This window comes from Triturus cristatus, chromosome 7 (assembly GCF_964204655.1).
Source record: "Triturus cristatus chromosome 7, aTriCri1.1, whole genome shotgun sequence".
In the NCBI taxonomy this organism is placed as follows: Eukaryota; Metazoa; Chordata; class Amphibia; order Caudata; family Salamandridae; genus Triturus; species Triturus cristatus.
Window position 1 is genome coordinate 1,160,218,520 of NC_140590.1, and position 23,923 is coordinate 1,160,242,442.

The window sequence follows — 23,923 nt, forward strand, 5'->3', positions numbered from 1 at the left end:
CATTTTGCGGCCATGCGTGACTGACGATAACCCCATAAAAACCTATTACAGCATCTTTCTGCCCGAATAATGCTGAGCTGAGCTAATTCTAGGGGAATAGTCCTAAATAAATACAAAAATTTCGGGAGTATCAACATCTTTAAGACATTGCGCCTGCCAAACAGGGACAGATGCAGCTTGTCTAGTCTGCATAACGTAAGATTAGCTTTGTCAATAATGGGTGAAATATTCTTATCAGGCAGACTATCAATTGCGGCTGTTATTTCTATCCCTAAATAACGAGTACTGTGAACTACCGGTGCAGTAGAGGGGCCCATTGCCGTCGTTTGAACTACCTGGGTTTTCTGGGCATTAAGTTTGTAGCCCGAGTACTGGCCGTAATATTTAGCTGCCGTTTTTATTGCTAAGAATGAAGTGGACACATCTGACGTAACCACTATAATGTCATCTGCATATGCTAGAGCTTTGAAAAGATTTGACTTGTTCTACGTTATTATGTTGCTTGCATGAGAAATTGCCTTTGCCAAATCACCCCAGACCTTATTTAAACTTTTTCATAAAGAACGTACATTTTATGTTTTTACATTCATTCCATGCTTTTCAAGGATGACTGACCATACGGGTATGTTGTGCTGTGCAAGCAAAACTCAAATTGCCATTCTGGATACCGTGCACACCGTGTACCCCATGAAAATGTTTGAAGATCAGTTTCCGAAACACAGATGCTACATAATGAAATTCCCTAAATGGTGTGATAAAATTGATCATCTCGGGTCAATGATGGAGGAATAGCGTGCACCAATATGTGGTGGAAATATTTCTAAACGTTTTGGTAGTGGGTGACAGTTAACCTTGTTCAAAGACCTGAGTTCAGCGCATAGATAAATCACACCTGTTTTTTAAATTTTTTGCTACCACTATGGGCAAGGCCATTCCAGATGAGGCTACGGATTCTATTACATCTTTCTCAAGTTGTTTTAAATTCTCCTGCAATTGTGCCCTAACACTGGGTGGAACATTACATACCTTATACTGTAAAGGCAAAACAGTTTTTTTTAACTATTTTGTGTTTATAGCCCTTAAAACAGCCCAGTTTATCTTTAAACAGCCCTCCTTCTGCTTCCAGTATCTTGTACCTCTTGGTTCTTTAATGCTACAAATGATATGGTACATGATGCGCCTGGTCTCATTATCGTACCATAGGAACCATCATCCTTCCAACCAAAAAAGCAATCTGTATTTTGTATTTAAGACCTCATTCTGCAGTGGGGGTCTACTTATTCAAGCAATCCATATCTTGTTACTAAACATGCATATTCTCTTGCCATCCTTTTTCATCAGACCCCAGCAAAGAATCTTCGACCACGGCCCAAGAAGAAAGCTGCAGCCCCCAACGGTGCCGTGGAGTCGGCATGAAGATGATGCTGTCTGTCCTCCTTTCTTTCTGGCCGTCTGCTGTCTCTTTATGGTTTCTGCGACTCACAGAGACTCTGCTCAGAAGAAGAGGTTTTCTAAGTCTTCAATCTGTGTAGAGAGCAGCCTCTGCATTAAAGGTTCCTTGCAAGGAGAGGCTGGAGAAGAAGGGGTTGGGGCACCGTATGGACTTAGAAAAATTATTTGACTGCGTCTTTCGGACATCCCTGCACCTGTGAGATGTTGACTTGTGTTGAGCCTGAACCCCAGACTCTGCCAAGGGAAATATGTTGGAGGCTGCACCCACCCGGCACAGAATGGGGACACAGAGCGCAGCAGAGCCCCTTTGAGGGTGTAGGCTGTTCACAAGTCTTTGGCAGCCTCATTGTGCCTTTGCTGCCAAAACAGAAAGTGCCTGATGAGTGCAGGGAGCGGGGTGAGGAAGAGTTAAAGGGGGAGGAGATGGTATTAAATTTGAGACTTTCTGCTGGCAGAAGACATCACTCCAAAGATAGTTAGTGTATGGGTCTGCACCGTGGCAGTATTCTCCTTTCCTGGAGCCAATGGTCTGAGAAGATGGACACGAAGAACACATGCCACATTTTGTTGCCTTGGGTCATGTGTGACATGTTCTCTATCAGTTAATGAGGATTTCCTGGTGCTTTAGCCTTTCCTTCACCCCCTAATACTATAGCCTAAACAAGACAAAATGTATTTTTAACCACTTTAACTTATTCATGGCCATACAATCTGTAAGGTATCAGAGCTGTGAAACTTAAAATTCATTGAGAAGGATTTCCATTGCATGGTGTGGGAGGGAAAATTTGCCATCCTTTTAAATTTAATTCCATATTGATGCTTTCTATGGTGAGAAGAGCCTGGGGTGGTGGCCGCCTGGAGGGATGTCGCATTGAAATAGTTACTGTTGGGTAGCCATGTTAAGACTGGTACTTTGGTTTTCCTCACATGTTTGCACATAGCTGTCCCCCTTCTTTTTATACCCCTTGGCTGACAATTGTTACTTTAAGATTGCTTATGCTGGACATTTAGAATAGGTGCATGAGTTGGGTGTTTCTGAAGATGCACTTTGGCCCAGACATAGTTAAAAATCTCTGCAAAGCCTTTATCCAAGTTATTCCTCAACAAGCAGCTTGCACGCATCCCTGGTATTTTTGTCACTACTGAAGTCTAACTCAAGTTGGACATTATTCTCCTGCTTTTTGACCAAACCAGTACTAAGATTGCACAGTCATCGATTTGGCCTTTAACAGTGCCTATTCAGGTCTATGGAAGGCTTGCGTAGCTATCAGCAGGTCATTCAGTTCTAAGGTCTGGGTTTCTATTGGATTTAACTTGCATGAATCACATAACCCCCATTCCTAGTACATTTGCTCATCCCTGCTAAAAGCAAAGATTCTGTTGAAGTTTGTGTCTTTTATCGTTAAAGCTGAATGTGGAGAAGGCCGAGCATGAAATCCCATTCACCCTGAACCATCCCAGCACAAACTGAGACTGGTCCACCTTGCTAGTGATTAATGTTTGTTCTGTCCACACTCCCCTGAAAACAGCACTGTTGATTCTAAAAATTTTGGTCCGGAAATGGAAAATCTAGGGACACTCCACTGTAATTTTACTGACAATTATGCTCAAGTAAACAAGGCATGCATACCTATAAAATGTGCAAGTTCCTGTTAAAGCCAATCTCAAAGTCTCCTGATTTTAAAATGTCTTGGCAAAAAGGAGCGTTCTATCAAAATCAGTGGTCTTCAATTGCAGTGTCAGCTGAACTCAAAACTGTCTTGGAATTCCCTTATGATAATTTTAAATCAGAGCCAGGTAAGTAAAATACGGGTTCCCTCAAAATATTTTTAAAATAACAAATGTTGCAATGTTATTGCTGCCAGTGTGAAATTGCTCTGAGCTGAGGTGTGTTCACTGTGGCACAAAACCATGCTTGTGACGTATGCGTCCTTTCTACCCAGGTACCCTTTTGAGTTGAAATCGTCATTGTTTGCCCTATCGTTTTATTCACTGATTAACTTGTACTCTCTTACACAAGCTACACTGTTCTGTGTGCTCTCCAGCTCGCCAACTCAGTTATTTTCATCCCCCAAAATAATACATATTGAAGATATCTAGAAGTTCAATATTCATCAGGAGTCCAACTTTGAAGTCTCCTTACGTGCTGTTTTCATGGTGTGTTCCCATTTTGCGTAATCAATGTCCTGAGGTTGTGCACACCTGTTATCACTGACAGACATTATCTCCCTGTGCAACCCACAAAATATATGGCCACTCATGCAGACATGACCTCCAACTCCCTGAAGTACTCTTTGGGACTACAACTGGGTTGGCCACATAAAATTGTGAAATATTGTGATGTGAATGACTGTGAGTCATTGGGAATCAACACTTGAATACTGAAACTGATGTGAAGTGAATATCAGAACCTGAATATTGTAATACTGAAGCTACTGTGTCTGAGCTCGATCACATGTTCTCTTCAAATATTTTATGAGAATGCAGTGCAGGGCTGTTTGATTCTGGATGAAGATATCTCACTATTACTGTGTGACGCTTTGGAGACAAAGCAGCTGCTGAAAAGCTGAGACTCTCTGGGAATATCAGTACCTGTGCCTAGTCCCTAAGAGTATATTGTCAGTACCTGTCCGGTCCACCCAAGGATTCAATATCAGTACCAGTCCTGGTTCACCTGTGAATTCCGTGTAGGTACCTTTAATCAATCCACCTATTAAACCAATGTCAATATCAGTTCCTATCTAGCCAAGACTGCTTTCTCAGCACATGATGCGATCCAACAAAGTGTAAAATATAGTAGCAATTTTCTGGACAACTTTAAAGAAAGTCTAGATTCCATTAAAGAGATGGAGGCGATTATTAAACCTTTAAATCTTTACCACTCGCCAGCAGCAAAGAAAAAAAACCTGACTTTTTTTTTCAATAAAAAACTACAGTTTCTATTCACCATTTAGTAGAAAAAACAAAATACAGAATGGAGCAACCATTCGGGGGACTCATGAGTGTATAACAGTTATCTCCAGGATCTCCTCCCAATCTTTTCTTTGATGTGAAACTCCACTGAAGCTATCAAAACTCACTCTATATAGTTCTAACCATCAGCGTCAGTCCTGCTGCTCATTCCTACTTCTGCACATTGCCTATCAATGAAGATCATACTATAAATAACCCTGGGATGGGAAATTGAAAAAAGGTGTAGTTCAAATTTATTTCAAGTAACTAAATTATCTCTGGCAAACAAATAATAAACATAGTCCTGGCAAACCAAAACCAGCATTACCATTCTACCCACTCCCTTATTTTTGTTTGGAGGGATAATACCCACCTCCGTGTCTTTAATAGAATTTAATTTCTTTAAAATTGTCTGGAAAACTAAATTCTATTCTGTGGCAAGACATGGACATTCCTATTGTCATATTTCAAAGTTTACTCATCACATTCACAGCAATACCTTCAATTCATTTAAAATAAAATTATTTAAAGACGAGTCACTTGATCAGTTTGCTGCTTTCATAACTTCTTCGAGATGTGTCCCTACCAGAAAGATCCTAGAGGCCAATGTGCCCCAAACTAAATGAGCCCCAAATGCGAATTCATCTGGTCCTGCGTCCCACTTCACGCACTTGAATCAACATGCCAAAGTGGGCGAGATCAATACTTGATGGGGGGGTTTCATCACAGTCAATAGTTTCCTTACTTCTGTAGGTCTCAATCATTTTATTCTCTTCTCATACTCTATAGGACATCCTACAGTGCACAGGTAGAGCAGGAAAAGCAGGATAAGACACAGATCTGGAATAAGTATTTGTTCATCTCAATACCACAAAGGTCACCCTGCCAGGACTTGGCTTCTGACTCTCTGTGATACAACACCAAACACAACTTCACCAATTGACCTGATAACTCCTTAAACAACAGATCCTCATTGTATCAGAAACTTGTAAAAAATTGCAAAACCTCATTCACATCCACAACCTGCTGTAACGGATCTGTGTGTGGGTTTACCCTCTTACACCTTTAAACAACCTACACACTAGATGGTGCTTACCCACCGGACTTCCATCAGTGTAAATGTAGACTACCGAATTTCCTGATTTACATGAATTCATCTTGCTTTATACCTTTAATTCCTCTGCTAGTTTGTACAGAAACTTTAGGAATGAACTACAGCTGTATAAGAGGGATGCAGCTCCCATTCCACACACCAGCTGGGCCATCTATTTCAAGCTGCCCTACAGCTCTTGTACTCCTTAATGACAAGTTAGCATTCTTTAAAAGTTCTCAGATTTCATTTTTTTCCTTAGATTCTGCAAGCCAAAATCTCCAAAGATCATGCTCTATTTTAGGGTGCATCTCCACTTTTAAATGCACCAGAAAGGCCAGGCACTTGGGTAAAGGAGCTAGGTATGCCCACCGACAGCTCCGGAAAGACTGGGTACCAAACCTGAATCAGCCATCAAGGAGTGATCAAAATCCGATCTGCTGGCAGATATGTGACTTTCACTATTGTCCCTGTAATTACATGTGTGAAGGAAACGCAGAACGATTCTGGCGCGATTGCTTCTGAATCAGCTATACAACTGAAATAACTCCTCCCCTGGAATTTCAGCTAGGAAGCAAAAAGGTCCACCTGGCATGAACTCCTCTATCCTTATAACAGACATACGAATGACTGCTTCAGCTTTCAATCGCTCAAATTCTCTAAATGGCATGATTCCCAAACTGCCACCCCATTATACAGACCTGGTCAAGATGACTGGCGTATTTTCAATAGTTTGTCTATCCATAGAAGGACACAGCACTGCATTTTTGTCTTTGCCAAACATCTTCACAGTAAAAAAAAGCCTGCCAATAGTTCTAAACAATTTCTGTGGTCTTGTATCGCTTTCTGAGCAGAGACATTCTTTTGACATGTCCCCACAATGTGCTTCCTAGCATAAAAAGCTTGATTCCTAATCAATAAACATATCCTTGTGTGTGCCAAATGTGACCTGGCCTTTCAAATGCCTTTGTGTGACTGAGCCATCCCCGTAGCTCTGTCCTGGCCTTTACTGACCAAATAACACTGTCTGCAAATGCAAAGGCCTTACCACAAATGGAGTATGTTCATTCTCTTTAGGATCGGATAATGAAGGGGGGTTCAAGGAAAATCTGCCTGTATTGATGACTACACTCTACCCACAATTCTGGGCAGATCTCTGAGCAGAATCTTTAGTTTGGATAACAAGTTCATGATCCCTTTCAGAAATTATAATTTTTTTAAATCAAAACTGCTTGTACTGAGTTTATCTGGAATGCCAAGAAGTCCATCTTCCGAAATGTATTCAGGACTGATCTTAAGCCCTGTAGCAAATATATTGCCATCTTCACCTGTTGAAACATTTGCTTGTTCTGTGCCATAAATAGCATGTGGTCCAGATAAAGAATCATTCTGATAATTGTGGACTTCAAAAAGGATACTACTGGTTTCAACAGTTTTGTGAAACAACATGGGGTGGGGGGGGGGGGTTAGAGACAATCTTACTATTCATAAGAATAAATGCACTTATCTCAGTCAGTGAACTGCAAAGAAAAGAGGAGTTCCTGGAGAGAGACATTAAAGCCTGGAAAGTCTGCTGATTGAAGTTCAGGGACTTCTACTTGGAAAGAGATGGCAGATGAACTAATCCCCCCATAATGTAGATATGGAATCAGTCACTGGAGTCAGGCATTGTACCACATTTCTGGAAAAAGGCCATAGTCACCCCCATTGTAATAAGAAAGCCTCCGACAGACCCCCTGCTTCCTAGAAACTAGGCTAATCTCACTTCTGCCCTTTCCCGTAAAGATCTTAGAATGATTTGTCAGTAAACGACTGTCCCAACATTTGGAAGATGATGATCTTTTGGAGGAGGAGGTGTTTGCTCTCAGACCCGGGCACAGAACTGAGCCTGCTTTGCTTCTAGCCATGGATGAACTCCAGATGAGGGTGGACAGCAGCCAGTCAGCGGTTTTGATATTACTTGACTTATCTCCCACTTTTGAGACTGTAAATCAGGAAATGCTCCTGACTAGATTAGCTATGATTGGAGTCAGTGATACAGTATTGAACTGGATGGACTTTCTCATGTTTGAGCATTGTCAGGCAGTTTCTCTGCCTCCTTACCGCTCTGACTTTAAAACTATAAAACATGGATTCCACAGGGATCAGCGCTTAGAACAATTATCTGTAATATTTATAAGAGGCCATTTTTAACACTCATTAAAGTCCACAACATCAGGCTGGGCAACTACCCTGATGACACACAGTTGAGTCTGTCTATTGAATACAATCAGCAGGGTGCCCTGGACGCCTTCCACAACTGAGTGAATGGCATTGCCAACTGGCTAAACACAAACTCTCACAAATTGAATGGTAAGAAAGCTGAGTTTTTGTGTTGTTCAGCCAAACAAATCCCCTTGAAATGCCCTTTTAACTTTTGGCCACTAACGAATGGTGAAGAGCTGAAACACTCAGAGACGGTCCGCAACCTGGGGGTCACCTCACAAGCTGCCCATGAAGAGCCATGTAAACAAAGTTGTTGGTACCTGCTTTGACTTTCTCCATGGCCAAAGGAAACTTCTACCACTTCTACCACTACTACCAGTCCATGCAAAAACTCTGATTGCGTGTAGCGTAATACTAAGTAGGCTGGACCTATGCAACACTCTGTTGCTAGGAGTGCCGGACTATCTGATAAATAGACTATACCGAGTCCAAGCATCAGCTGCAAAAAACAGGCAATGAACATACCTAGGAGATCGTCTGCATCCAATGCTATGAAGGAACTTCACTGGCTACTGTTGAGACAGAGGACAGCCTTCAGTTCTTTGTGCATAGTCTTCAAAGCACTGCAGGGCAAGGGTCCTGCACTCCTATAAACTAGATTAAAAAGATTCACCCCAAGGAGATATCTTTGCTCAGCAAAGGCAACTCATCTGTTATCCAACATGTCGGAAGACTATACAGGATGGGTGAACCTTTATGATCAGAGTAGCCCAGCTATGGAGCACGTTACCAGCCACCCTGAGATCTTCATCTGAACTACTGCACTTTAGGAAAGCTTTGAAAACCTGGCTCTTCCTTATGTAATCTATTATGCACCATCCTGCCCCCGTAATAGCAGTTGCTTTGTATAGAGAGTCTCAGCGCCAGGATACCTGTATAGTGACAGTGCACTTTATAAATGTTATAATTAAAAAAAAAAGTTGTGTTCTGTATTTTGTTTGTTCCTAATACATGGTTCAAAGGAACTGTAGATTATTATTGAATAGAAATGTTTCCTTTTTCCTTGCTGCTGGTGAGTAGTAAAGATTTAGAGAAGCATTGTTGTTAGCCTCTGTGACTTGCCATAGAATTGCATATTCCCTGTCTGACTATAAAAGGAATATTAACATCAATAACTGACTGATATTGGATCTTGAAAATTCTGTACCAGAATCTGGCCCAAAATGCAATGTCAATACACATCGTGATTCACCCAATAAACTTTGTTGACAATTGTCCCTGGTCCACATATAAATTCTCTGTTAGTGGCTGTCCAAATTCAGTCAGTCCACTTGGAGAAAGTGATGTCATAATTGGCTAGAATCCATTTGATCCACTTGCTAATATATTCATAGGCATTTGTATAGCGCACTGTTCACCCGGAGGGTCTGAAGGCGCTGGGGGGGGGGGACGCTACTGCTCGAACAGCCAGGTCTTGAGTTGCTTCCTGAAGGCGAGATGGTCTTGCGTTGTCCGGAGATGGATGGGGAGGGAGTTCCATGTCTTGGCTGCCAGGTAGGAGAAGGATCTTCCTCCGGCGGTGGCTCTGCGGATGCGGGGGACGGTGGCGAGAGCGAGGCTGGCGGAGCGGAGCTGGCGGGTGGGCTTGTGGAAGGTCAGGCGGCTGTTGAGGAACTTGGGGCCCAGGTCGTGGAGGGCCTTGTGTGCGTGGGTGAGGAGTCGGAACGTGATTCTTTTGTTGACGGGGAGCCAGTGCAGGTCTCTCAGGTGTCCGGAGATGTGGCTGTGTCGAGGGATGTCCAGGATGAGTCGTGCTGAGGCGTTCTGGATCCGTTGGAGTTTCTTCTGGAGTTTGGCGGCGGTGCCGGCGTAGAGGGCGTTCCCGTAGTCCAGCCGACTGGTGACGAGGGCCTGGGTGACCGTCTTCCTGGTCTCGGTGGGGATCCACCGGAAGATCTTTCGAAGCATGCGCAGGGTGTTGAAGCATGAAGACGAGACGGCGTTGACTTGTCTGGTCATCGAGAGGGAGGAGTCCAGGATGAAGCCTAGGTTGCGTGCGTGGTCCGTTGGCTTGGGGGTGGCTCCCAGGGCGGGGGGCCACCACGAGTCGTCCCAGGCGGAGGGTGATGATCCCAGGATGAGGACCTCCGTCTTGTCTGAGTTCAGTTTCAGGCGGCTGTTCTTCATCCATTCGGCGACGTCTTTCATCCCTTCGTGTAGGCTGGCTCTGGCGGCGTCCGGGTCGCTGGTGAGGGAGAGGATCAGCTGGGTGTCGTCGGCGTAGGTGATGATCTTGAGGTTGTATTGACGTGCGATGGTTGCGAGGGGGCTCATGTAGACGTTGAAGAGGGTGGGGCTGAGCGATGACCCTTGTGGAACGCCGCAGATGACTTTGGTGGCCGCTGACCGGAACGGGGGGAGGCGGACTCTCTGGGTTCTTCCGGCGAGGAATGAGGTGATCCACTCCAGGGCCTTCTCCTGGATGCCGGTGTTGTTCAGGCGCTGTACCAGGGTGCGGTGGCAGACAGTGTCGAACGCTGCGGAGAGGTCCAGGAGGATGAGGGCCGCAGTTTCCCCGTTGTCCATTAGGGATCTGATGTCGTCTGTGGCTGCGATGAGGGCGGTCTCCGTGCTGTGGTTGGCTCGGAAGCCAGATTGCGAGTGGTCGGGGGATCCGTTGGTCTTGAGGAAGGCGGCTAGCTGTCTGTTGACGGTGTTCTCGATGACTTTGGCAGGAAACGGGAAGAGCGAGATGGGGCGGTAGTTCTTGAGGTCGGAGGGGTCTGCAGTTGGTTTCTTCAGCAGGGCACTGATCTCGGCGTGTTTCCAGCACTCCGGGAAGGTGGCGGTGTTGAAGGAGGCGTTGATGATGTCGCGGACGTGGGGTGCGATGATGTGGTCGGCCGTAATGAAGATGTGGTGTGGGCAGGGGTCCGTAGGGGATCAGGAGTGGATGGTGTTCATTGTGCGTGTTGTGTCTTCGGTGCTGACTGGGGTCCAGGTGCGGAGGGTGGCGGTGGGGGGCATCGGTTCGGTGGTGGGGTTCGTGGTTGGTGGGCCAAAGCTGTTGTGAATGTTGGCGATCTTGTTGTGGAAGAAGGCTGCGAGGGAGTCGCAGAGGTCTTGCGAGGGAGTGATGTCATTGTTTCCGGCGTCGGGGTTGGAGAGCTCTTTGATGATGCTGAAGAGTTCCTTGCTGTTGTGGGTGTTGTTGTCCAGTCGTTCCTTGAAGGCTGTCAGTTGGTGGTGTTTGCGGGTGGCGTGTTTGAGGGCCGTCATGTTGTCTGTGGTCTGGTTGGTGCGCCAGGTGTTCTCCAGGGAGCGGCAGTTCTTCTTGGAGGTGATGAGCTCGTCGGTGAACCAGGAGGCTTTCTTGCTGCCGCGTCTGCTGGGGGGGTTCTTTTATTGATCCAATTGAGAATGCAATGTCAGTTTCTGCCATGTGACTGTCTAAAAATACAGTTTTTATTTGCAAAAATGCATTTTTGAAGTAATTGGCCAAGTGAGACAAACCTTTTCCAACATCTTCCTAATAGAATACTACACATTCCAATGCATAAACAAGTCAGCCAGTAAATGATGTCACAATATGTGTCAAACCCCAAACAGAGGTCAGCAAACAAAGAAACATTATGGAATGCTTGTCATGTTTGATTGTTAGTTATATACGACTAAAGAAATACATTTTTTCTCTTCTCTGGATGGCCCCTTTAATACCTGGGGTGCTCTCTGATGTCTCTGTGCACGATATGTCTCTGTTTTTAACATATATGATTTTATTACAAGTCCGGAGGCTCATATTCTGCAGTCTTTTTTCTTACTTTATTTTATGGTTTAAATGTTTTTATTGCATTTTCAATATAAGTATAGGCATGTAACAGCTCTCATACAGGCTAAGGAACAAACCCCTACCGGGCCGGTCAACATAATTTCTCACGTGAGCATCATGTACAGGAGCAGCTCATTACTTTGCTGTGACCCCGCTTCTTGCATAATTCACACATAACAAAACATATCCCCCAAAAAAAAGTCTTACTTTATTTTATACAGCATTTTAACACGCTACACTACCCATAAGCCTTCAAGTTCAATAGGAATTGAGACAAAACATCATCCAATGAAACCCTGTATCAATAGAGCCAATCCAACGACAGCCTCCTCTTTTCTTGCTGCTACAGATAAGTTCTTTGCATGGTGCTGAGAGCAGTTGGAGGGGTTGAGAAGAATAATGTGGAGCACTGTTGCGGGGGGGGGGGGGGGGGGGAGGCTTCGTTTTGTATAGAGGGTCATTTTGCCTTCAGACAGATTTGGGAAAAGTTACTTCATAGCAGGAGAGGAGACAAAAGGGTTTTTGTTTGTTTATTCAACTGTTTCAGTTTACCGAAAGGGGTGGAGGGAGGGGGAATACAAGGGTTACATGTCTTTATCTGAGTGCTACATTTCATTCAGCAGTGCAGGCATGCTGGAGAAAAGGTTAAAAGTAAGTTGCAGGCATATGTTTGATTTGTGGAATACCGGTTCTGTTAAAATCTTTGCTCCATGATCGAATGCATTATTCATTTTTTTTAAATGGAAAGTGGATTGTTTTATATATATATTCATGTTCCATTTGTGAAAGTCTAGAGTAATTGTCAGGAAATCTCTTCTCCGGGGTAATTGGTGGTATAAAAATATTGTCAAAAGTGTTGGAGCTATATACATACATATATATATTCTGGTAGGGGGTTCATCTCCCCTGAGGGTTTGACTGATGAATCACTCTGGAGAATAACAGCGGCCAACACCACACAAAGAATATGAAGAATCAGAGGAGGAAGTATTATAAATAAATTTGTGTGTATTCCTAGCAAGCTCATGGGCTTATTTACATGCCCCTTGCACTGCCGGGTGCATCACTTTTAATATGGAAAAAAGTCACATACTGGCATTGATAATTCTGTTGCATCTATCATAAGTAAATCATTAATTGTGCCCACGGAGGGTAAGAAGGTGCCACAAATTAAGCGCCTGGTGGTACAAAATGACCTTGTCACAGGCTCTGATGGAGTCATTATAGGACACCGTATGATGATGCTGATTAGTTGTGTTTGAATGATAGGTATTATGATCACAAGGAATATGATGATGAGGATGCTTGTGATGTCAGTAAGAATCCAAAAATGGATAAACCACAGGTCATTTTGCATTCTGATGAGAACCCTGTGTTCAATCCCACTTTGTTACAACATAGAAACTCAGCAAAGTGGTTTCTGCCATGATTCGTAGAGGGTAGAGTAAATTTAGAATTAAAAGCCCGGTGGATTGGGCTACACGAGCCAAAATGAAGGCTGAATGCCCCAGGGCTACAAGTACTGACAGAATTGCAATGAAAATAGTTACAGCTATCAGTAAAGGGGGTTTAGACCCTAGTAAATGGGTGGACAAGACCTGGGCCTCTGTCAGAAATAGGGTTTAAGTATAATACGCCTACTAGCCAGGATATTATGCTCAGCAGAGCAAGTGAAAAACATCGGAGAGTCCCCAGATCCAGAGATTGTCTGTAGGTGGGCCCAGAGAGCCATTTGCTTTCTCTAGACCACCAACGCTGGTCTCTCCTTTAAGTGGAAAACAAATTTAGGGGTATATTAACAAGGGCTTTATCTCTGCTTTTTTGGCTTTAAAAGCCAAAAAAGTGGAGATAAAACTATCGCCCTATTTACAAAAGAGTGCTAACATGCATAATCGCATGTTAGCACCCTTTTTCCCGACGCCTCCCTTTGCATCTCTAATGAGATGCAAAGTGGGCAACACTGGGCAGTACAGCCTTGCAAATATCGCTGATGTACACATCGCAATATTTGCAAGGCTGCCACAGCATTTTAGCAGATGTTAGTTTTTGGAGAAAAACGCTGTTTTCTCCAAAAACTAATGTCTGGTAAAATACTAACTTATCCATCCCTAACATAGGGGGTGGATTATGCTGCTACAACCACTGGGTCGTATCAGCAAGGTTATCGCCCTTTTGCAGGGAACATCGCTGGAAAACCAGCGATGTTCCCTGCAAAACGGCGATTTCCCCCGCTATCTCTGGAATTTTTATAGCCCTGGAGCAACGCATTGTTGATAAGGCGCTACCAGGGCGATAAATTCCAGAGATAGACGGCGATGAATAACAAAGTGCTAAGCGTGCTTTGCATTATTCATCGCCGTTCCTTGCTGATATGCCCCTTAATTTTAACAATTAATCCAGAATCGGGAGATTTGTCTAGTACTGAGACCTCAGTTAATACAAGGTGTGCTGTTTGGGGATGATTTCATGAAAGAGATAACTCACTATGTTCAATCTGTTTGCTCTGCAGACAAGGTACACTCTTACTAATGAAAGATTTTGGATGGGTTTCTTCCAGAAACAACACATTCAGGGGTTGATTTGCTGGCTGCCTATTCCCCTTCAGACTCTACTACAATCACCAGTTTAAGTACTCCCGACCGGTGTTGTTTCCGCAAAAGAGAAGAGGTAGTGGCTTTGGTGTTGGATATGCTGGCGGTCAGGGACGGGGAAGGGGAGCACACAGTAAGGGTCCGCTCTCTCCCTTTTGCAAAAGTTTGGGGAACACTGGCTCTCTTTTTGCTAGAATTGAAAAATATTTTTAGGAATCCATGGTCCTTCAGACAGAGAGGGGATTTTGGATAGATTTTATTGCAGTGCCCTTTCAATTCATGTGCCTAAGTCTGATGGTGTTTTCTCAAGAGGGGCGAATTTGATATCCGCAAAAGCAAAGGAGCTTTTGTGAAAGGGAGCAATAGAACACTGTTCCAGGGATCTCAAAAGATTTGCCATCAGTATTTTTCTCGTAAAAAAGAAAAACAAGAAATTCAGAACTGTGATAAGCTTGAGGGTGCTCAATCAATTTGTGCTCTACCGCATTTCATATTTGAAACTGTAATCTGTTTAAGAGATCATTTGCTTCAGGGGGATTAGATGGGGTGTTTGAATTACTTAGCTAACAGTTCCCATCTTTCACAGTCACAGGAAATATCTAAAACTCTTTAGGCAAGGAAGTCTGTGCAGGTTCAGATCCATTTCCTTTGGTCTGTCATCACCAAACTACTGAAGCCGGTGCCCGCATTTCTCAGGTCCCAGGGCTGAGGATGATGATGCATCATGATCATCCTTGGCCAGAAGAAAGATCTTAATTAGAGGAGGTTCAAGAGGCGATGGACCTCACTCAAAGGTTGGGATTTATAATGAGTGTGGAGCAATCAGATCTCATTCCTTCAAGGAAAATTGATTTTCTGGGGTTCCTGGTACACATGGACTCCTGGAAAGGGCAGGCAATGTTTCCCTCATGTCTATATCTTGCATTAGAGTCAGACGCAAGTCAATCGGAATGGGGCTTTTGATTAGGAGAAAGATAGTCCAGGTAGGAGTAATCAGTGCACATAAACTCTTTAGAGCTTCCAGCAGGCTCCTGTGCAATTAAAAGCCTAGATAAATGGCGGAGTAGGGTGTGTAATTATACCCAAAATTGGAAATCTAATGGCCGTAAAATATGTCAAAAAATATGGGGATACAAGATCGAGGCCTCTGACAGGTTTAGTGAAGGCACTATGGGAATTTTGTCTGAAGCAGAGGACGATACTGGTGGTGTCAGAATACATGCCAGGGTCAACAAATATGGTGGCAGATTGACATTTGAGTAATATGTTAGACAACAGCTATATGAGTTTAGACTTGCAGATGTTCAAACCTCTGGAGAGAGTATGGGGATCCTTTTGTATAGACCTCTTTGCATCCAGGCTAACAACACAGTTGGGGATATTTTTTAGTTTGAGACAATTTCTGCAGGCCTTAGCAACAGATGCGTTTCTCAAATATTGGTCGGGAGGACGCATTATGCTTTTCCTTCCTTTGTTATGATAACTAAAAGCCTGCCACAAGTATGCAGACAGCTAGCGAGTGTGGTGATGGTGATGCCCTTATGGAAGAGGCAACCTTGGTATTCCATGCTGTTGTAACTTTCAGTGGAGTTTCCAATCCAGTTGCCAGTTTTTCCACAGATGTTAAGGAGTCCCTACGGGCAGGTACAGTTCTAGTGGCTTAGAATATTTCTAGATGTTTAAAAAGGTGCCAGGACATTGGGATGAGGCTTCAGGACACATTGACCCTTTATGGGCCTCAGGCACTGTCAAAGCCTATAATTCAGACTGAGAGTTATAGAGTAGCCGGTGTTTTGGAAACGAGGTTCAATCCAATTTCAGGGGGTGTTGAATTTCTTAGTATTCTTAGAGGTAGGGAAAACCAAAGGAAATGATGGACGGAGTGTTGAACATTGCAAACACTCACCCCCCGTCAACTGATCTGGGTTTAATCCATCACCGTTTATTAGCCCACTCTGCCACCCCAGTTCAGACATGGCCATATGCAAATCAGTCTGACCCTGTGCCTCATGGGAACAGTCCAGCCCGAACTGCCAAGCCATGTCTTCCCTGGACCGGAAACAAGCTTCCTAAGACCGGTTTCTGGCATATCAGCCGTCTTCAGCCAGGCTTGCTTGAATCCAGTGGCAAAGTGAGCAAGGGACTCACGTCTGAGCATACCCTGCCAACTTATGGCGAACAAAGCAAAACCAAAGGAAATGATGGACGGAGTGTTGAACATTGCAAGCACTCACCCCCAGTCAACTGATCTGGGTTTAATCCATCACCGTTCTTTAGCCCACTCTGCCACCCCAGTTCAGACATGGCCATATGCAAATCAGTCTGACCCTGTGCCTCATGGGAACAGTCCAGCCCGAACTGCCAAGCCATGTCTTCCCTGGACCGGAAACAAGCTTCCTAAGACCGGTTTCTGGCATTTCAGCCGTCTTCAGCCAGGCTTGCTTGAATCCAGTGGCAAAGTGAGCAAGGGACTCACGTCTAAGCATACCCTGCCAACTTATGGCGAACAAAGCAAAACCAAAGGAAATGATGGACGGAGTGTTGAACATTGCAAGCACTCACCCCCAGTCAACGGATCTGGGTTTAATCCATCACCGTTCTTTAGCCCACTCTGCCACCCCAGTTCAGACATGGCCATATGCAAATCAGTCTGACCCTGTGCCTCATGGGAACAGTCCAGCCCGAACTGCCAAGCCATGTCTTCCCTGGACCGGAAACAAGCTTCCTAAGACCGGTTTCTGGCATTTCAGCCGTCTTCAGCCAGGCTTGCTTGAATCCAGTGGCAAAGTGAGCAAGGGACTCACGTCTGAGCATACCCTGCCAACTTATGGCGAACAAAGCAAAACCAGACGTGAGTCCCTTGCTCACTTTGCCACTGGATTCAAGCAAGCCTGGCTGAAGACGGCTGAAATGCCAGAAACCGGTCCTAGGAAGCTTGTTTTCGGTCCAGGGAAGGCATGGCTTGGCAGTTCGGGCTGGACTGTTCCCATGAGGCACAGGGTCAGACTGATTTGCATATGGCCATGTCTGAACTGGGGTGGCAGAGTGGGCTAAAGAACAGTGATGGATTAAACCCAGATCAGTTGACTGGGGGTGAGTGCTTGCAATGTTCAACACTCCGTCCATCATTTCTTTTGGTTTTTGCTTTGTTCGCCATAAGTTGGCAGGGTATGCTCAGACGTGAGTCCCTTGCTCACTTTGCCACTGGATTCAAGCAAGCCTGGCTGAAGACGGCTGAACTGCCAGAAACCGGTCCTAGGAAGCTTGTTTTCGGTCCAGGGAAGGCATGGCTTGGCAGTTCAGGCTGGACTGTTCCCATGAGGCACAGGGTCAGACTGATTTGCATATGGCCATGTATGAACTGGGGTGGCAGAGTGGGCTAAAGAACAGTGATGGATTAAACCCAGATCAGTTGACTGGGGGTGAGTGCTTGCAATGTTCAACACTCCGTCCATCATTTCCTTTGGTTTTTGCTTTGTTCGCCATAAGTTGGCAGGGTATGCTCAGACGTGAGTACCTTGCTCACTTTGCCACTGGATTCAAGCAAGCCTGGCTGAAGACAGCTGAAATGCCAGAAACTGGTCCTAGGAAGCTTGTTTTCGGTCCAGGGAAGGCATGGCTTGGCAGTTCGGGCTGGACTGTTCCCATGAGGCACAGGGTCAGACTGATTTGCATATGGCCATGTCTGAACTGGGGTGGCAGAGTGGGCTAAAGAACAGTGATGGATTAAACCCAGATCAGTTGACTGGGGGTGAGTGCTTGCAATGTTCAACACTCCGTCCATCATTTCCTTTGGTTTTTGCTTTGTTCGCCATAAGTTGGCAGGGTATGCTCAGACGTGAGTCCCTTGCTCACTTTGCCACTGGATTCAAGCAAGCCTGGCTGAAGACGGCTGAAATGCCAGAAACCGGTCCTAGGAAGCTTGTTTTCGGTCCAGGGAAGGCATGGCTTGGCAGTTCGGGCTGGACTGTTCCCATGAGGCACAGGGTCAGACTGATTTGCATATGGCCATGTCTGAACTGGGGTGGCAGAGTGGGCTAAAGAACAGTGATGGATTAAACCCAGATCAGTTGACTGGGGGTGAGTGCTTGCAATGTTCAACACTCCGTCCATCATTTCCTTTGGTTTTTGCTTTGTTCGCCATAAGTTGGCAGGGTATGCTCAGACGTGAGTCCCTTGCTCACTTTGCCACTGGATTCAAGCAAGCCTGGCTGAAGACGGCTGAAATGCCAGAAACCGGTCCTAGGAAGCTTGTTTTCAGTCCAGGGAAGGCATGGCTTGGCAGTTCGGGCTGGACTGTTCCCATGAGGCACAGGGTCAGACTGATTTGCATATGGCCATGTCTGAACTGGGGTGGCAGAGTGGGCTAAAGAACAGTGATGGATTAAACCCAGATCAGTAGACTGGGGGTGAGTGCTTGCAATGTTCAACACTCCGTCCATCATTTCCTTTGGTTTTTGCTTTGTTCGCCATAAGTTGGCAGGGTATGCTCAGACGTGAGTCCCTTGCTCACTTTGCCACTGGATTCAAGCAAGCCTGGCTGAAGACGGCTGAAATGCCAGAAACTGGTCCTAGGAAGCTTGTTTTTGGTCCAGGGAAGGCATGGCTTGGCAGTTCGGGCTGGACTGTTCCCATGAGGCACAGGGTCAGACTGATTTGCATATGGCCATGTCTGAACTGGGGTGGCAGAGTGGGCTAAAGAACAGTGATGGATTAAACCCAGATCAGTTGACTGGGGGTGAGTGCTTGCAATGTTCAACACTCCGTCCATCATTTCCTTTGGTTTTTGCTTTGTTCGCCATAAGTTGGCAGGGTATGCTCAGACGTGAGTCCCTTGCTCACTTTGCCACTGGATTCAAGCAAGCCTGGCTGAAGACGGCTGAAATGCCAGAAACCGGTCCTAGGAAGCTTGTTTTCGGTCCAGGGAAGGCATGGCTTGGCAGTTCGGCCTGGACTGTTCCCATGAGGCACAGGGTCAGACTGATTTGCATATGGCCATGTCTGAACTGGGGTGGCAGAGTGGGCTAAAGAACAGTGATGGATTAAACCCAGATCAGTAGACTGGGGGTGAGTGCTTGCAATGTTCAACACTCCGTCCATCATTTCCTTTGGTTTTTGCTTTGTTCGCCATAAGTTGGCAGGGTATGCTCAGACGTGAGTCCCTTGCTCACTTTGCCACTGGATTCAAGCAAGCCTGGCTGAAGACGGCTGAAATGCCAGAAACCGGTCCTAGGAAGCTTGTTTTCGGTCCAGGGAAGGCATGGCTTGGCAGTTCGGGCTGGACTGTTCCCATGAGGCACAGGGTCAGACTGATTTGCATATGGCCATGTCTGAACTGGGGTGGCAGAGTGGGCTAAAGAACAGTGATGGATTAAACCCAGATCAGTTGACTGGGGGTGAGTGCTTGCAATGTTCAACACTCCGTCCATCATTTCCTTTGGTTTTTGCTTTGTTCGCCATAAGTTGGCAGGGTATGCTCAGACGTGAGTCCCTTGCTCACTTTGCCACTGGATTCAAGCAAGCCTGGCTGAAGACGGCTGAAATGCCAGAAACCGGTCCTAGGAAGCTTGTTTTCAGTCCAGGGAAGGCATGGCTTGGCAGTTCGGGCTGGACTGTTCCCATGAGGCACAGGGTCAGACTGATTTGCATATGGCCATGTCTGAACTGGGGTGGCAGAGTGGGCTAAAGAACAGTGATGGATTAAACCCAGATCAGTTGACTGGGGGTGAGTGCTTGCAATGTTCAACACTCCGTCCATCATTTCCTTTGGTTTTTGCTCTATTCTTAGAGGTAGTCCAGAGGTCTTACAGAGCTGTTAATGGGTATAAGTTGACCATATCAGCAGGGCACATGAATATTGATGGGAAAACAATTGGGGAACATCCCATAACATGTATACTGTTAAAAGGTATAAGGTATATTAATCCCCTCTACCACAATATGCTACCATTTGGGATTTCAATCTAGTATTACATTTATTTGAATCTTGGAAGGATAATGAACATTTGTCAATGAAGATATTGTCTGCTAAGATCGTTACCTAGTAATGTTTAGTGTCCTTCAGGAGAGTTTCGGATGTCAGAGCTCTGGATATTACTGCTATGCAATTCTCACCAGTAGAAGTTCAATTCCACATTATGAGGAGAACTAAGAATGCATCCCCTTTTGTGGAGTTCCTGAGTTTCGCTGAACACCCCAGGCTCTATGTAATGAGATGTCTCAAACAATATATACATTCAACAAAGCTGTGAGAACTTTTGCATCTCAGTTATTGATAACTCTAAGGAAAACATTTACACCAGTAACATCCACAATTTTGGGTAGGTCGATAAAGAATGTGATGGCTACAGCAGATGTGGATATGGGGTCATTTGGGGCTGACTCAGCAAAAGTGGCCATGGCTTCCAAAGCATTCTGGGCAGCGGCAGTACCAGAGGACATGTCAAAAGCTGAGGATTGGTTTAGAGTGTCAACTTTTGAATATTCAACCGTAAACCTGTTAATCACACTGCAAAGAACGTTGTTGATACCCTTTGAACATGCTTAATGCGGGCCTCTGGTCTTGTAATAAAATTGCAGATTCTCCTAGCTATTTGTGAAGAAGAGTCCTGATTTTATTAAAGACAAATAAGGAGATTATTATCCTACCTCTGGAAAATTCACCCACCCAAGTGAATGGTTGTTAAATCATGTATTTCTTTGATTTTCTTTAGTCTCAGGTACAACCAGTCAGGTAACAGTCTGTGGTGTTGGACACAGATGATTCCAGAGCATTTCATCAACTGACTCTGAGTTTGAAATTCGAGAGCAGATGTGCATACCACAGGAGAACATGATGTGGTTATTGTTGAGATGGTTTTCGTTATTTTTCCCTTTTTGCTTTATGCATAGACTAAGGAACTTTCCGTGAGTGCATCAAGAAAAGAGAAAGCTGTTGTTGAATTGGCTCTAATTATATGGGGTTTTATTGAATGGTGTTTTGTGTCACCTCCGGTTGAACATGAAGGATTATGGTTATAATGGTCTTTTAAAATGCTCTATAAAATAAAGTAAGACATGAGACTGCTTAATACTTGCCTCCTTTGTCTTAAAAACATCAGGACTCTCCTTCACAAATGGCTAGAGATTAGAATTCTTTTTGTGATTGCTGTGTGACAGAGGGTAAGTTGGGAGAATACCTAACTTGAGGAAACTTGGAGAAAGCCATGACCTTAGATCCCATTTTGAAATGGTTGTGTAAACCATAAGTAACTTTCTTCCCTCCTGTCCTCTAAAACAAGTCGGAAGCCTCTGACTCACCATGTGAAGTCTGAGAAATGGCTGGACTGTGACTTGTTAGAAGACCTGGAAATGTGGCAGACGTAAAATGTGACTAAAAGCATTACAGACACTCCTTTTTCTGGGCCACTCTTGTAATCTCCTACGAAAGCTAAACGTCTAAATCTCTTGTAGAGGTCTCTGCATACGGTAGTATGATATTGCCTTACTAGTGGTTTTTATCACTGCATGGTCACAAGCCCGCTGAACTATTTGTATCACAAACACCCTTCCTTTTACTAATCTTTATAAGGAGGAGATAAACCACTGTGAACCACTATGAGGTCATATCTAGGATTGCTATAAGAGTTCTTGTAGCTAGCACACCCTTTTCAAGCTCTTTTATTTACCAGTTGCTGCATTCTTGGACTTGCATTTTGATTAAGGTCATTCAAATGGGCTGAATTTTAATTCCTTAAAACTATAATCTGTAACAGGAAACTCCAGGTCTAGAAATGCTGCATGCTTGGGAAATAGAGTCCTCTTGTACCTGTGGTGAATGTGATATTATTTAATGAACATTCGACTCCCCAACCGTATGGTTAAATTGCGAAAATAAATGCACTATCCATTTAAAGTTACTTTAGAAATAGTTTTTCTTGCATAATAAAGATGAGTTTGCCAAATTAGATTATACCATGTCTGGATGTAGTGTCCAACTTAGTGGGGAAGAGCACATCATCAAGAAAATTGAATTTACCTTGGGTTCTGGTGGATTCTCATTAGGACATGTCAATTCTAATAAGACTCTTTTTGGCAAAATGTACGTACGCTTATGGGAAAAATGTATGTCTCAAGTAAATCTGATACAATAGTTGATGATGAATATATGACGTTACATCAAGGTGTTTACACCGCGATACCTTTACAATGCAGGCATTACAATGCAAGTCATTACAAAGACTTGCGCAGGAGGGCGCTGGACTTAGGAATAGTATGATTTACTATTCCAACTCCAGCCTACGTCTCAGTAGGGAAGGTGTTGGAATAGTAAATCATACTATTCCTTAGCTTAGAGCGCCATCCAGCTTAAGTCATTGTAATGACTTGCGTTGTAATACCCGCGTTGTAAAGGTATTGCAGTGTAAACACCGAGATGTAACCGATGTTTCCCGTTGATGATGGTTCTAGAACTCCAAAAAGTGGTACAAGCAGAAATAATAATTGTGCCCTGATCAGAAGCTTGATATTGGCCCAAAAGTTGAGCAAATAATTTGAGAGTATCTTTCAGCGTGCTGCAAGATTATCCTTTTCCTTTTCTCATCTGGGATCCTTTGTGGCAATCCCTGGGGCTTGATGGAAGAAAATTGGGGGGCATATTTATACTTTCACGCAATACAGCAAGCCACCTTGCTGCACTGCGCTGCATGAAAGGAAAGGAATGTGCTGAATTTAGCATCATATGGCACATTCCGGTCCTTTCCTTGTGCTGGCACAATTTTGGCTGCCTAATGCCAACTCTGGTACCCTTGCACCATGGCATTTTCCTCTACATGTGGTGCAGAATGTACCACACATCGAAGAAGGAAAAAATAAGGAGAAATAATGATATTTCTCCTCGTTGCGCCTCTCCTCTGAAGGCGTAGCATTTTGATGCATTCCCAGGGCTACCACTAATGGTAAGTCTGGGACTGCGCCAAAATCCATGGGTGGATGTGTGGGAACACCCATGCTCCACCCATGGAACGCCTCTCGGGGGCAGAGTAACATAAAGCTGCAATCTGCTCTGTTTTGTATTAATCCAGATGTATCAAACTATGCAGGGCCATGCAAGGTGGCTTGCGTGGTTTTACAAATCTGACTTTAGTGTTGTATCGCCCTTGCGTCCCCTAGTGTGGTACAAGGGTGACGCAGAACTATGATAAATATGGGCCTGAGTATTTTACTTGAGCAAGTGGAAACATTTGAAGATGATCAAGAGAAATTATTCTTGTTCAGTATAAATCTTGAGAGCGATTACACAAGTTTGCCTCTCTCAGAGAATAGTAATTTGTTTTGGAACAAACAATTGAGAACATAATATCTTTTTTGCATGTAGTATAGTACTACGGAGGGAAAATGTAGTCATTCATAATAAATGCAGGGATGAACTAACAAGCACCATTGGGCAATTTGAAGCAAAGAAACATGCAATCTTTGGATGTGAGCTCAATTGAGGGCTCCTGTTTGCCATGGGACGAATTTGCTGAATTAGGATGTACTGTTAGTAAATATGGCACAGAGTAAGAAGGAAGCTCCATTTCCAAGTGGAACAAGCTTTGGCAAATCTGATAGGTCTTGTGTTAGCTCCCCGGCATTTTGGTTTTGTCAATCTTGTTTTTTTGTGTGAAAACGTTATTGTTTGGGAACCTGCTAAGCAATTGTCAGCCTAAAAAGCAGTGGCTAAAAGAAAAAATACTTTGTTCTCAAAAAGCTGACAATGCCATAGTGGTCCCTGGCACTGGAGATAGCCTCTTTGTGTGGGGATATGGTCCTTGTGAGAGACTA

The 23,923-nt window shown here is 44.4% G+C and overlaps 1 protein-coding gene across 2 annotated transcripts in view; it reads left to right on the plus strand.

The window, feature by feature from the left end:
* The window catches only part of REEP2 (receptor accessory protein 2), a 168,819-nt gene extending 165,710 nt beyond the window's left edge, over positions 1–3,109 (plus strand). For both annotated transcript variants that reach the window (XM_085618407.1, XM_085618406.1), the window contains exon 8: positions 1,342–3,109. In XM_085618407.1, the coding sequence (XP_085474533.1) occupies positions 1,342–1,416 (75 nt within the window). In that variant the 3' untranslated portion in view covers positions 1,417–3,109. The remainder of the gene's footprint in view (positions 1–1,341) is intronic.
* Positions 3,110–23,923: the final 20,814 nt, after the last annotated feature.